The sequence below is a fragment of the Sciurus carolinensis genome, chromosome 13 (genome assembly GCF_902686445.1).
Source record: "Sciurus carolinensis chromosome 13, mSciCar1.2, whole genome shotgun sequence".
NCBI lineage: Eukaryota > Metazoa > Chordata > Mammalia > Rodentia > Sciuridae > Sciurus > Sciurus carolinensis.
In genome coordinates, this window is record NC_062225.1 from 55,232,262 (window position 1) to 55,247,158 (window position 14,897).

General features: G+C 50.4%; 1 protein-coding gene across 4 annotated transcripts in view; it reads left to right on the forward strand.

Annotated features, from left to right (window-relative positions):
- Positions 1-523: 523 nt before the first annotated feature.
- The window catches only part of Kcnk12 (potassium two pore domain channel subfamily K member 12), a 53,700-nt gene continuing 39,326 nt past the window's right edge, over positions 524-14,897 (forward strand). For all 4 annotated transcript variants that reach the window (XR_007104773.1, XR_007104774.1, XM_047523511.1 and 1 more), the window contains exon 1: positions 524-1,522. Coding sequence is in view for 2 of the 4 variants with exons in the window: in XM_047523511.1 (XP_047379467.1) it covers positions 1,132-1,522 (391 nt within the window). In the remaining 2 variants the exon portion in view is untranslated. The remainder of the gene's footprint in view (positions 1,523-14,897) is intronic.

Genomic DNA, 14,897 nt, shown 5'->3' on the forward strand with positions numbered 1-14,897 from the left:
GCTGACGCCGGCCGACCGCCGGGTCGGGAGGGGGAGCAAACACCCTCGTTCCCCGGTCGCCCGGAGCCCCGTGACTGCCTCAACCTTCTTCCTAAGCAGTGTCATTTCCCCCAAAAGACTCTTCTGAGTCCTGGCGCTGCGGCTGGATCCAGGGCAAAGGAGTGAGAGAAGGGAACGTAAACTTCGGACCGGAGTCCAAGAACCCAGTATCTGGGATTCGCGTCGTGAGCCCCCAGCCTCTGAGACCTCAAAGCAATATCAAGTTGAGCAAAGTTTCTCGATGGTTTGAGATAAGGGAGAGATTTCGAAGCCGAAGGGAAGGGAGGGATAGGACGTGGTTCCCTAGCGGGGTGGTAACAAGCAACGCAGTCGGACACCTGCTCCGGTGTCCCGCATTGGTGCCACCAGAACGACCTGGAGATGTCCCAGAGGCTCATCTCTCCACCCCTCCCTCCCTTCCTTACTCACCCCTCCCCAACACCCCGCCCCGGGCTCCAGTGACTCCGCCTCTCCTTGCCGGGCGGCTCTTCGGCTGGAGCTGGGAAGGGAGCGCTTCCCCGGACTCCGCTCAGCTCTGAGGCTCGGAAGCCGTCGCCGCCAGCGCAGCCCCGGGGGCGGGAGCAGAACTGCCCGCGCAGCCTGCGCCTAGGAGCCACCGAATCCAGAAAGCCTCATGGGACGCCCCTGGGGGCTATTTCCGCGCCCTGCGACCGCGTCCCCGTCCTAGGCACCCAGGCTCCACCGCCCGCCCGGCGCACAGTCCGCGGCCTGTCTGGAGAGGAGTATGAGGCCCGGGGCCCCGGGGACGCCGGCCACAGGGCGGCAGGGGCCTAGCAGCGGAGTCCCGCGCCCAGGGGCGGCGGGTAAGGAGCCGCGGGAGCCGGTGAGGCGTCGGGGCGCGGAAAGGAGCGCCCCAGTCCGGGTGCCCGCTGGGCCGCGGAACCCGTGCGTGGCCTGAGCGCCCGGGAGAAGGCGGAGGCGCCCGGCCGTCCGGAATCTGGGAACGCTGCAAAGGGGCTCCGCGGCGGCCCCCGACTCCTGGCCACCATCCTCGCGCTTCTGTTCCTGCGGGGGGGATGTCGCGGCCCGGGCTCCAAGCGCCGCCCCGGCCCCGGGGCTGAGCTCCGGACCATGTCCTCCCGCAGCCCCCGACCCCCTCCCCGTCGCTGTCGCCGCCGCCTGCCGCGCCCCTCCTGCTGCTGCTGCTGCTGCCGCCGTTCGCACCTCAACGAGGACACCGGTCGCTTCGTGCTGCTGGCGGCGCTCATCGGCCTATACCTGGTAGCGGGCGCCACAGTCTTCTCCGCGCTGGAGAGCCCTGGCGAAGCGGAGGCGCGGGCGCGCTGGGGCGCCACGCTGCGCAACTTCAGCGCGGCGCACGGCGTGGCGGAACCAGAGCTGCGCGCCTTCCTCCGGCACTACGAGGCGGCCCTGGCCGCGGGTGTCCGAGCCGACGCGCTGCGCCCGCGCTGGGACTTCCCGGGCGCCTTCTACTTCGTGGGCACCGTGGTGTCGACCATAGGTGAGCGGCGCGCCCCGCGCGCTTCTTCTGCGCGCCTTTCACTTGCTGACCTTTCCACTTTTCAGCGGCTCTGTCCGCGACTCCTCCCTTCCCTTATAATGCCCCATTGCCTACTTTTGTCTCGCCTTCTCCTTTCCGCCCATTCCCCTTCTCCTATCCCTCTCTCTTCTCTCCTAGTCGGTGCAGAAGGTGGCCTGAACGACCCATCTTTGGTGTTCACCCAGCGGTCACTCTCTTGGCAGCGTTGCTGAATGGGGAGAGCCTCACTCAGACGCCAGGCAGACCCGGGTCGCCTGAGCTTTAGCACTTGCAGGCTCCATATCCTAATCTTGGCGTCTCAATTTTCTCCTCAATAAGAGAATCTGTGAGATTATGTGTTAAGTGCCACTGGTACCTTACTATTTCCCACACCACCCAGACCTTAGTGTCCTCACCCAGATATTTTATAAACACCTTTTTCCCTTCACTCTCAGCGTTTTCATTTCCTCTTATTTCTCACTCTCTTCCTTTACCTCTTGTTCTCCTTTCAGCGGCTTCTACCCTGTGGAGGGTGACCCCTGGACCAGAATCACTTTCCCTGGATCTTTTTCCCATCCACTTCTGCAGTTTACACTCCCACCCCCGCACAGTGAAAAGCCCGTTAGTCAGAGGCCAGGACTTTGGTTCTGCACTCCCCTCCCTTCTTGGTTTTCTCCTTCCCACACCCCCAGCCTCTCCTCCAATTTCTTGACGTCTTTTCTTTTTTCCCCTCACCACTTTTTCCAGCCGGTAGTGGCGCCAAGTGGGTAGCCAGGAGCCGGGACGATTCCCCTGTACTTTTCATTAACCCTTCTTGCCACTTTCAGTGTAAATAGTTCATGTTTTCTCAACCTTATGAAAAATGTGTAGATACTGCCGTGAGCCTCCATTCCTGCCTGTTTAGCTAGATTGCAGCTCTGAGCTCCTCCTGGAGAGAGATTCTGGAGTCACCACTGCTGCCTGCTCCACCTCTTTGCCCCATGCCTGCTTCACTTTCTCCACCCGACTCCTTTCCTTGGGCATTGGGGGAAACACAACCCCTCATCCCCATTGATTCCCTGTATAGAGTGTAGAAGAAATACAAGCTTTTCACTTTGGCAAGACTTGGTGTGTGAGCCACCAGCTCCTGTTTGAGTCCATGGGAGGGAGAAGGCCCATGGCTGGTCACACTATCTCTCCAAGGCACTGCCTCCTGGTGGTGCAGTTTTGGAGGAGGGGGCTGTTATTTACTGAGCCTGAGAAATGAGGGGGTTCATGGACATACCTTCCTTGGGTGGGTTCTGGGGTGGTTTGGTATGCCAGCTAAGAGCAGGGGGGCATGGACTAACTGATCAGTGGAAGTCAAGTGCATGGCTACTTGGAGGCAGGGAGAGAGGGTGCATCCACGGGCGGGATATGAGCAGCAAGAATTACCTCTCTGAGTGTATATGTAAAGTCTGTGTAAGGCTTCCTTGTCTTCAATGATTTTTTTCATGTGTCATGCTTGATTTGATTATTTTAAATAGAAAAGGCAGATATGGCCAGGATCCAAAGCATACACAAATTGGATAAAAATACCTTTTAAAAGCTATATCATGTTGTTATGGTGATTGAAGATAAAAAAAATGACCCCCTCAAAAAATCCCCTTTTAAGAGCTGCATCAAGTTGCTATAGCAACTAGAGTTTTTTTTAAGTGCTTTTAAAGTACTAAAGATGCTTAGCCCTGGAGTATGACATCATGCTTTCATAGCTCGTTGACTTGTGCTCTTCCTCTTATAAACACACCCTATTGCTTTCTTCCACCCAAAGACACACCTGTGAACATGTTGGGTGGTCACAGCATCTTTTCCCCAGTGTCATGTTCTAGCTTCCTAATGGAACCTATAGGCTAAAGGGGAAGCTATTGGCAGTGTCCTCTTCCCATATGGATTTGAGTCCATGCAAAGAGAATGGCCCGTGACCCATGGTCTGTGTACCTCTCTGATGATTTCCCATCAATCTTCCATTCGCAGCCCCTCTGAAGGAAGTGATTCGGAGTTCGGCCATGGCTTCTAAGCTTCTCTCAGTTCTGTGCACAAAATCAAGTCACTGTGTTAGAAATTTGTTCCATGCAGCCTTTAATCTACTGGCAAGATTGGCTATTCTTTCCTCAAGTGGAAAGGAACAATGTTCTCTTTTTTGATTTGTGTTTTGAGATGTAGGCAAGCAGTGTAGGAGGGCTACACTGAAGCATGTGGCTGCGTTATGAATGACCAAGCACATTGCTTCCAAAATCTGCAGGGAAACATTCAAACCAGCCTCTGAACCGCTCAGGATTGAACTAGCCCTCTATAGGGAGACCAACACAGCCGCACAAGTAGTAGGGTCTCTGCCAACTGTCCACCTACTGTGACATTCTTGGGTAGTGGTTTCAATTGATCACTTCAGTCAGTCAGATAAGTTCCACTGAATATCTGTTTAGCATGATTTCATTTCAACCTTCTCTTTGCAAAATGCACTTGGATGAGATCTTCCCCCCCCCCCCTAGTGCTGGGGATTAAACCCAGGACCTTGCACACCTTAGGAAAGTGCTCTACCACTAAGCTACACCCAGCCCTGGATGAGATTTAATTAAAGCTACATATGTCAGTTTCTCTTCTGCTTACATAGTTCCTTTCCCTTAAATGTCCAAGTCTTCAGATACATTATTATTACTGATCTTTTTACGAATTCAAAGTTCAGTCCAAATGGGCAGTTAGGATTCTCTATCTGCCACTTCGTCCAGTAAAAAGGAAAATTAGCTAATACTCCATTTCATTTGATCAGTGAATATCACAGTATGTGTTGTTCATGAAGCAATGTAGAATTCAGGGAGACAAAATGATTTGGTGCAACCGTTTATATTGTCTAATCAATACAGGATATTTATTTTTTGTGTGTTGTATAGACCCCACTAAAGTATTCATCAAGTCTTTAGTATAGGAAACCTTCATTCATTTCATAAATGCAATGTGTTGTATGTGTCAGGCCCAGAGCCATAGTGTAGAAGGTTAAAGCTTACTTTATATGGGAAAGGTTAAAGCATAGTCCAACATGGACTGTGGGTTGTAGGCTTATGTTAACATCCTCACTAAAGATGATTAGAGTAAAGGCATTTTTGGTCTAAGCCCATGTGGCACAATGTAAAGGGACTTGTCTAAGGTCACACAGTTAATGAGGGGGTTACCTAGGTTCAGAATTCAAATGATTCATTGTGTAGTCCATCAATTTCATGCATATAATTAGTGGGAACATTCTTTTTTTTTAACATTTTTTTAGTTGGCAATGGACCTTTATTTTTTTTTTTAATTTATTTTCATGTGGTGCTGAGAATTAACTCAGTGCCTCGCACATGTGAGGCAAGCATTCTACCACTGAGCCACAACCCCAGCCCAGTGGGAACATTATTGAGACTGGAGTATTTAATATGAATATGTTTGTCTCTGTGTGCCTGACTCTAGGGTAGGGACTGTTCTGTTGGTCAGACCAGCCACTGATTAATCCAGAGAAAACTGGAAGGATCACACAAATCTTATGGGTCGGAAAGAGATTTTTTTTTTTTTAAAGCAAGATTTGGCTAACTTGCCCAGGCTGTCCTTGAACTAGTAATCCTATTGCCTTAGCCTTCCAAGTAACTGGGACTACAGACCAAGCCACAGCCTCCAACTTTACAGGTCAGACAGATTAGAAGCCTCTGTGGGGCTGGGCCTGGTGGTACAACCCAGAGGGGCTGAGGCAGGAGGATCATAAGTTCAAGGCCAGCCTCAGCAATTTAGCAAGGCCATAAACAGCTTAGGAAGATTGTGTCTCAAAAAATAAAAAGGGCTGATGATAAAGAGCCCCTCAGTTCAATCCCTAGAACCAAAAAAAAAAAAGAGAGAGAGAGAGAGAGAGAACAAGTCAATCTGAGTAGTTCAAGCAAGATTAAAAATCCATTTCATGGTCTAAATTATTCATACTGATTGCTTACATAGAACTGAAATCCTGGGTAATTATTTCTCCCACTTGTGCTATGTGACATATTCCTAGGGGCTTGAAATGAAGTTTGTTTTAATGTGAATGAATCCATTCATTCATTCCTCCATTTAACAAACATCCAAGACAAGCATAAGTCATTGCAGATGAGTGTGTGGCCTTTGGCATGTCATTATCTGCATCTTTTGCGAGTACATGAACTAAAGATGAAGACGGTGGCTTGCATTCTTCTAGTTCTCGACTACGTTCTTGAAGGTATCACTCCAGCTCAGAGATATTCAGAACCATCCAAAGAGTATGAATCCATCATTTCACATCCTAAAGGATGTTTTATTGGTTTACTTTGAAAAGATTAAAAAGAAGCTCTCCACTGGGGTTTTAATTATGCATCTGCTGTCAGATTTACACATAGGGAAGAACATATTTTAAAGTCTTTCTCAAATGGCAGCTTGATAGAAACAGAAATATTTTTGCTTCCTTTTATTAGGTTTTCTGGCAATGCTTTTCAGCTGTAAAGCTAAAACCACGCTGGTATAGACGGGATGGTGGAGGTATGAGAGTTGTCGCTTTTGGCACTGCATAATTTAGCTTGCTACTTTCAGAATTAGGCACACTTAATTATTCAACCACGAGATTAGTAACAAGTCCTAACTTTTTTCCTTTTTTTTTTTTTTTTTTTAACATGGGTTTAAGGGGAAAAAACTGTTTTTGCTGCAGAGGAAACTAAAACATTGTAAGACTGAAATGTCACTACCACATTGACCTTTGGGTTTCTTCTAACATGTATGTAACCCAGCTGGAGATGGCTCTGATACCTGGAATGAAATACCTTACCCAGAAGGAGGAAGCACTTTTCCTCACTTATTTCTCTTGTTAAGTAGTTTTTAATTTTTTTTTTTTTTTTTTGCGGTACTGGGGATTTGAACCCAGGGCCTTGTGCTTGAGAGGCAAGCACTCAACCAACTGAGCTATATCCCCAGCCCTAAAATTTTTTTTTTAATTGAAAGATGATACTGTGACAGATTCGAAGGATATTTAGGAAAAAACATTGCATTTGAAGCTGGAGATGGAGTGCATTTCCATTCACTGCCTCATCCTCAGCACCCAGCACATAGTAAACACTCAATAATTACTTACGTGAACCAGAGAACAAGTCACTTATAATTCTACTGCCCTAACACAACTCTTTTCATTTCTCAGGTTCCCCTGCAATTCCTTGTCATGCCTTTATTTAGGGGAAAGAAAGGGAACTAAGCTGAGCTGCTTCCCTTTTTATAAAATTTTATCAATGTTGGTTCCATGTTTCCATGTGGCCTTCACATGCTGATTTTAGTGGGTGCATAATATTCCATCTAGTCGATGTTCTGTAATTCACTGCCCCTGTTGCTGGGTAGCTGGGTGGTTCCCAGTGTAGGGCTATTTTGAGAAATGCCACAGTGATCATCTTTATGCATATGGCTTTTCTTTCTGTAGTTCCTCCTTGGAATGAGTTTCCAGCAGTGAAATTGCTGAGTCAGTGGGCACTGCTGTCTTCACAGTGTTTGTGTCCAGCCCTTTTGGAGCGAGGGACTGTCTGGTCTCTCCTAAACTGAGCCTCTGCCTCCACAAAACCTGTCAGAGACTGGACAGCTACCCAGCTAATTGCTGCATGGAAGCAGACCACAAATCCACTAGGTTATCTCCAGGGTCACGCTCAGTTCCAGGGGCAGAGCTGCCTCCTGAGCAAGCCTGTGGTATTGGCTTTAATGAGAGCTGTTCCTGTTAGGAAGGTTTAGGTGAGTGGTGAGGGGAAAGGAGGAGAAATAGACGAGAGCAGCTGCCAGGCCATCAAAGACTAAGACAAGAGGGGTACCTGGATGCTCCTCCCACCTGTCCCCTCATTCCCAGGAATGATCTGCCACTACCCCTGGGCAAAGCCAGCTGAGGGGCAGCATCCTTCCACTCAGTCCTGACTATGCTCAAGGACCCCACCCTTGAAGGACCCAGAATTGGGCCAAATGGAACAAAAGTATGCCCCTAGAGTATTCCAACTGGAAGCACCGTAAAAACTCTCCAGAACTTGCCCCAAGCATCTAGACCACTTTGTCAACAAAAGCCAGAGAGCAGCCCATTATAGAAACACTGCAGAGCTGCTGAGTAGGGGTGAGGGCTGGAGCCCCAACAACAGGGCAGCTCCTCAGATGCCATCCTCTCCCCGAAGTCGTTCCTAGAGCTCCTCCAAGACCAGCCCAGTGAGGGCCAATTTTCCCTCATTCTTCACTTTCCACAAGATTCAGAGAGGGGAAGAGGTCGCCCAGTGTTACACAGCAAGCAGGAAGGCCATTAGCTGAGAGCTTGAGCTCCCACCTTGCCCCGGAAGTGTTTTGTCCATATAGCTGGAGATGGATGAATCCCCGCCCCACCCCCTCAAGGCACACTCGCACACAGAAGGCACACTTCTTCACACACTGCTCACACAGGGAGACAAGTACAGAATCCGCTGAGGTTGTCCTGAGGGGCAGGCATTCAGCTGCACGTGAAGGAAGGGAAGAGCTTGCTGAGAGTGAGGTGTGGGTGCCCAAGAGCCTCAAAGCCAAGTGACCTGGAGGCGAACTTAGGTATAAGGTATCTCTATTTGGAGGTTGTGGTGGCAGCATTGGGTCAGTGTTTGATGGTAAAGTTCCAACTCAAGTGGGACTTCCCTCCCCTTGCTTGACTGTCTCAGACTCAGAGGAACTGGGAGAGGGCCACTGGTCTGTTCTGGGGTTGCCCCAGCCCCTGGTCTTCCCTAAGCTTCCTACCACCCTTCCTTGCTGCTGTCCAGCTCCACTACCCTCTGGAGCTCTGCAGGCCAGCAGCCAGCACACAGAAAGTGTGCAGAGCCCAAGGAGGCCGGGCTGGGCAGGGACCCTGCCTCTGAGGATCAGAGCGAGTCAGACTCTATCTAGGGAGGGGTGGAGGAGTTTGAAGCTACGGAGCACCACACTTTCCATGGGATTGAGAAACACCAAATCACAATACTGGGGAGGTGCCGGTGGAGGGGAAGCAGGGAATTGGAGCCCCCAGCCCCCACCCCAAGCCAGCTCATGTCTGCCACTTCTGCTGTGAGCTCTGGCCCCAGGAAGTTCTGCCCTAACCCCTGCAACGCCCTAGCAACTGCCAGGTCTAGTGCTTCCTTCAGGACAACTCGGCACCCTCTGGTGGCCAGCTGTGGTGGAGGATGATCTAGATCCTTCCTGAGAGTGTCACCTCCCTGGGGCTAGGCAATCTCTAGCTCCTGGCTCATTATTAGCAGGTCCCTGGTGACAGGTGGGCCTGGGCCCTTTGAAGGAACTTGCTCCGTCTGTTTCCTCTGGGTTGCAGAGGATTCATCATGAGGTGGCTTCCATGGAGTGTCCAGAATCTTGAAGTTTCAGATTTTACAATGTTCAGATACAGTGTCTTTTTTATACTCACAGTAAGTTGTTGCAGACTAGAAAGGTAGGGTAACATTATCTGTGCTTGTCAAACCATAGCATGCAGGTGAATCACCTGGGATCCTGGTACCTCCCTGAAGGTTCTGTCGTGGAACCTGCAGTTCCACATTCCTCATGAGCTCCCAGCAATGTCCAGGCTGCTGGACACCAGACCATACTTTACAGCCAGGATGTAGGGAAGCAGCAGCGGGCCGGAGCCTGGGAACCCAGACCTGGCTTTTGCTGCTCACTGGTGACATGCGGGATACGTCACTGTGTCTTGCGAATACCCGTTCTGTTTCTCCATCCGCTAAAGGGGGAGTGCCCACGGTCGCTTGGGTTCCTTCCATCCTACGTCTGTCATGTCTTGGGGGACTGTTCACTTAGATGTCCCAGTGTGGGCTGGTGTGGACTCTGACACACCAGCTGTGCAACCTGCCTGCTGGGGTTCCAGGCCTGATCCTGCCAGTGACAAGCCGTGTGCTCCTGTGAGGGGTGAACTCCTCGCCTCACTTTCCTCCTTTATGAAGTGAAGGTGCTGCTGCTTCTTGTCCCATGGGGTGAAAGACTGAAAGAGCTAATCCACGTGTGCCTGCTTGGTCAACCTGCAGAAGTGGCAGGTCCCCAGAGCTGGGCACACACGGCTGGTCAGCCCCATGCTACCTCTCTGTACAGGGGGAGACCAGAGCACTCCTCATCCTCAGCAGCCCACCCTGGCCACACCACCCTGCACAGGGCCCGCTGCATCTCTGCCACCCCTGCAGTGTGGCATCTGCTGCACTCTGGCCACTGTCTCTCCTACTGTTTCTGTCCTATGCTGTTACATAACTGACCTGGAAAGGTACTTAATTTTATTTATTTAACCATAGTACTGAAAATTGAATGAAGGGTACTTACCAGTTAGTTACCTCCCCAGTCCTTTTTTTTTTTTTTTTTTTAATTTTGAGATAGGGTCTTGCTAAATTGCCCAGGCTGACCTTGAACTTGAGATCTTCCTGCCTCAGCCTCTTGAGTTGCTGGGATTACATGCATGTGGCACCGTGCAGGCAGATGGGTACTTTTTAAAATGCATTTTTTTTTTTTTGAGTCCTCAACTACAGTGACTTTATCATTCCTCACATGGGTGGTGCTTTTTAATAATTTTAAAGATCTGGCAAATGACTGAAAGAGCGGTCAAGTGCTGGGTTAAGCCAGGGTCATCCAGGGATTCTCTGCCACCTCCCCCCACCACAGACCCATCCCAGCCCCAGAGCAGAGCGCTGTCTGGCCACGCCCTGCCCGGCCCCGCCCTGCCCACCCTCCTTGTTTCCCAGGTGTATCTGGGCTGCTTGGAAGCCTGCCTTCTTGGCAGGCTTCAGATGAGGTCATGAAGCTGAGAGCGGCAGAGAGGCCAGGGGCCAGGCCCTGCCATATTTCCTGAGTTGCATCTGGTGTCAGGACTACCGGGTGAAGACCTCTGGAGGATGCCGCTGCTGCACACGGCACCTTGGGGAGTCAGGGTGCTGCACCCTTCACCCCAGGCTACCACTGCTCCCTTGGTGGGTGGAGATAGCTCCAGAGCCTCATTTCCAATCAGGACCCCTCTGGGGCAGTAAGAGTCTGTAGGGCCTGCCAGCCTCTCCCCTTTCCAGACTACCACACCAGCAGCAGGGCTTGTGTTCTGGGAGTGAAGGGTGTAACATTCTCATTGACTCATAAATCTTATTTATGTCTTATGTTATTAGGGCCGGTCTCCTGTTTTTATCTCCGTTTTCCCAGAAAACTCCCCCAAACCCTAAGACTGCAAAGAAGATGATATCCCACTTCACAGATGAAGAGACAGGCTCAGAGAAGCCAAGTGACTTTCTTGGCATCACACAGCAAGTCAGTCAATGGCAGAATAGAGGAATAGGTCTTCTGACTGCCCAGGATCTTCTCTGATGTCTCTGAATTGCACACTAACATAGTAGGAAGAATCTCAACCCAGTCTGGGCTGTGCTGGGCAGATGAGGGGAGGGGGTGTCAGGAAGGGCTGAAGTACAGTTTGGGGACTGTGGGATCTGGCTATGCCGTGCTCCTTTGCGGCCCCCATGGCTACACTGCAGTGAGGGCTTCCTGCTTCCATCCTTCACAGCCCAGTGCCTCTCTGGGAGGAGGCTGCTAAGCAGAGAGCATGGTGCTGCCTGCAGAGCTCACCAGCATTCTGGGAGTTTGTGTTGACAGGGATTTTGGAAGCCCATTGCACTGAGTTCCTGCCCAGAGGGGACCCCGTGACCTAAGGTCCCACAACTTCGCACTTGGGATGAGCAGCAAGGGGCATGAAGAGACAGAACAGAAAACCAAATAACCAGAAGTTCCTACACCCATGAGAAAGGTCTGAGGACGTGACCAACTCAGGACTCAGCTTCCTGCTGGCTGCTTGGTTTGAGGGAGCCTTTGCCCAAGGTTATAGCCTGACAGACATCGGGGAAGACATGAAAGCAAGTGTCAGCCAGTGTACCTCTGCCTCCCCACCTCATAGTACCTCAACCCCCAACTCTCCCCCACAGCCTTTGCACTCGCCCTCCAGGCCCCCCCAGGCTGCTGCGCATGCTGGTCTCTCCACCTGCAATGCCCTTCCCTTTCTCCCCATTTTCAACCAGCTGAACTTTGAACTTGGTCTTCAAGGCCCAGATCAAATGGAGCCACTAGCAAGGGACCTGCTATGAAGCCCCTCCTACTGCCCCAGACATGTGCCAATTACTTGCTGCAGTACACAGCCCCCTTGGGGGCAGGAGCCAGGGTGCTGCTAGGGCCCTCCAACTCTAAGAAAAGCTTCTGTGCGGTGGGATAAAGTGTGTCGGAAGCTGGCAGGGGACCTAGCACATAGTGGGTGTGCAAGAAAAGAAGTTTCTTCTCTTCCTCCAGGTCAGCAGCTCTGTCTGAGTAGTGCTGATCACTGCTACACTTAAGGAAATACAATCACAGTAGCAGCCATGCATCCAATGACTACCGTGACGTGGGCACTCTGTCTGGAGATGGAGGTAGTTAAAACACTGAGGCAGTTTCTGACAGTCACGGAGCGTAATGCTTGGCGCAGAGCAGGCGATTGTTGGATGGATGGGATGAAGGAATAACTGAAAACCTTGGACTGCTGGAGAAACAACTGACTAAGCTGGGCCCAGGCAGGGCTCCAGGAACCTCCTAGTGCCCCCTGCCCCTGTGACTAGAGGGCCTGACTGTGCTCTGGCCCTGGTGCTGGGCTACTGGTTTAATGGTCTCTTGGTGACTGGCAGATGCATAGCAGGGCAGCCAGCTCATCCATTCTGGGGTTCCCCTGGCTGGCAGTGCTCTCTGTGTTAGCAGAGTTCTTGTCCCGATCCTGCCTGGGGCCCCAAAGAAGTGAGGATGCCTGGCCAAGCCAGAATCCCTGGAGTGAGACCAAAGCCGATGATCCCAAGCCTCAGCTCTTGACAGCCCCGGGGTGTGATGGAGATAGTTCAGTCCTGAACAAGGAGGACTAGCTTCTGGTCCCGCTTCTCTCACTGACTTAGATTCCCCATCTGGCTCTAGTGTCTGCAGCATCCCTCGGCCATAAACCCCAACCCCGACGTTTCTACTTCTGAGCCCCCACAGTTCCACCTCCTTTCACCTGCCCCAGACGCACTCCTCAGAAACTAGACATAGGTTCATAAATTTGATGGAAGTTTTATCAGTAAAGAAATGCAATTCTATAAACCAAGAAAAGCCACCCCCACCCACACAGCCCAGCACCTCCACCATGTCTCCAGAAATACTTGGGAAAGCTTTTATTGGAATTTGGGTGTCCCAGCTTTCTGGAAAGTTACAGTTGAGACCAACGCAAACCCCGAATTGCTCTCCGCATGACTTCTTCCTAATTCATTCCAAATGGCCACGGTCACTTTCCCTGCTGCCAAGTGTTCTGAATTCTGAGCACCTTGTGAGAGTCTGCTTAGCTGCTATCAGTAGGACCTGCCAGAAATGCCGTGGGGACTGCCCAGGCCTGAAAGGGAAAGGAAGACATACAGGACTCTGCTCATGCTGGTGGCTTGGCCATAGCGGGGCAGAGTGCAGTTTGGAGGCCATGAAGTTTTGGATTGTGGGGTTCACCCCTAAAATGGAAAGCCAAAAGTGGAAGCCGAGATGGTATGTGAGCCAATGCTGAAAGAGGTCTGGCTGCCCTGGTGACAGGCAGGAAGAGGGTACTGCCCACATCAGCACAAACGTTGGGACGCTGGACCCTGCCAAGCCCTCCCCTTCACCCCACCACCCGCTTCCTGTTGTATGATGCGTACTTACTTGTGTGGCTATCTGTTTAGCATCTGCCTCTGTTGCCAGATTCTGGGTTCTTGAACAACGAGGACCCTCTCTCTGTTGCCTATTCTTCAGCACCTAGCACCAGGTATGGTGGCACAGGAGCTCCAGAGATAGTTTTGGAATGAATGTAAATTTGAATAAATGGCCAAGATTCTCAACTCTACTTAGGCACCTGTTTAAGTAAAAGTAAAATATGAAAACTCTGCTTATAAACCAGAGGGTGATTCTCTTTGTAAAAGAAGCATCCAGTTTTGAGGGATTCACTCTGGGTCGTCTACGTGTAATCAGGTAACCCAGAGCACTTAAAATGAGATGTAGGGCTGGGGATGTAGCTCAGTGGTAGCACACTTGCCTAGCATGCATGAGGCCCTGGGGTCAAGGCCGCACATTGCAAAAAAGATATAGATAGATAGATAGATAGATAGATAGATAGATAGGGATGTAACTTGCAACCAGTGTGTCAGGAATGCAGCAACTGCATAAAGTCTAGCTCCTAAGCCCTAAGGCATCCTCAGCCCCTCACATCAAATTAACAAACAGTACTCATGACTCTGGACAGTTCAAAAGGGCATTTAACAAGATGGAAGTGGGCAGACACCTTGTACTGACGGCAGTGGTTCCAGCCTCCTGGAACAATCCAGCAGCTGGGTTGTATACCAACACAGGAAAATTGCCTTCCAACACTCCTTGATGTGGACTGTGCAGCCAGGCAGGTATGGGTTATTCAGGCCTCCATTTTAAGAATGAAGAAATCTGCCCACCATGATTTTTGCACACTGGTAATCCCAGAGACCCAGAAGCTGAGGCAGGGGAATTGCAAGTTTGAGGCCAGCCTGGGCAATTCAGTGAGATCCTGTTTAAAAAAATAAAAAGGGCTGGGGATATAGCTCAGTGGTAAAGCACTCCTGGGTTCGAACCCCAATGCCACAAAAAAAAAAAAAAAAAAAGAAAGAAAGAAAGAAAAAGAAAAAAAGAAGAAAGAAAAGAAAAGAAAAAGTAAAGAAATCTGCATCACAAGAGGCAACTTGCAGTGTACCTAGTGCTTAGGGAAAGTGCTGAAGATCAGGGTCCTGGGTTTGAATTTCAGCTGTCATTCAGTTGCCAGCACACATCTGCTCATTCACTGAGAGCCACATCACTAAGTTCCTCTTCTCCCTCTCCAGTCCCCCACAAATGACCAACCCAAGACCTGATCCACTTGACCATCTCATCTATAGCGATGTTTTTCTCCATCCTGCTCCAGTAGATCACTTGGTTCTTGCAATTACCAGAACCTGTACCACCTTCAAAGGTTCTTTTTTTAAAAATATTTTTTTAGTTGTCAATGGACCTGTATTTTATTTATTTATTTATTTATTTATTTATATGAGGCTCGAACCCAGGGCCTCACACATGCCAGGCAAGTGCTCTACCACTGAGCCACAACTCCAGCCTCCAAAGGTTCTTTTTGTTATTGTTTGGTAATGGGATCTGAACCCAGGGGCACTTTACCTCTGAGCTACAGCCCCAGCCTTTTTTTTTTTCTTCTTTTTTTAACTTTTAATTGGAGATGGGTCTCAGTTGCTGAAGTTCTAATCAGGTTGCAGAGGCTGTCCTCAAATGTGTGATCCTCTTGCCTCAGCCTCTGGGTGGATGGGATTATAGGCATGCACCA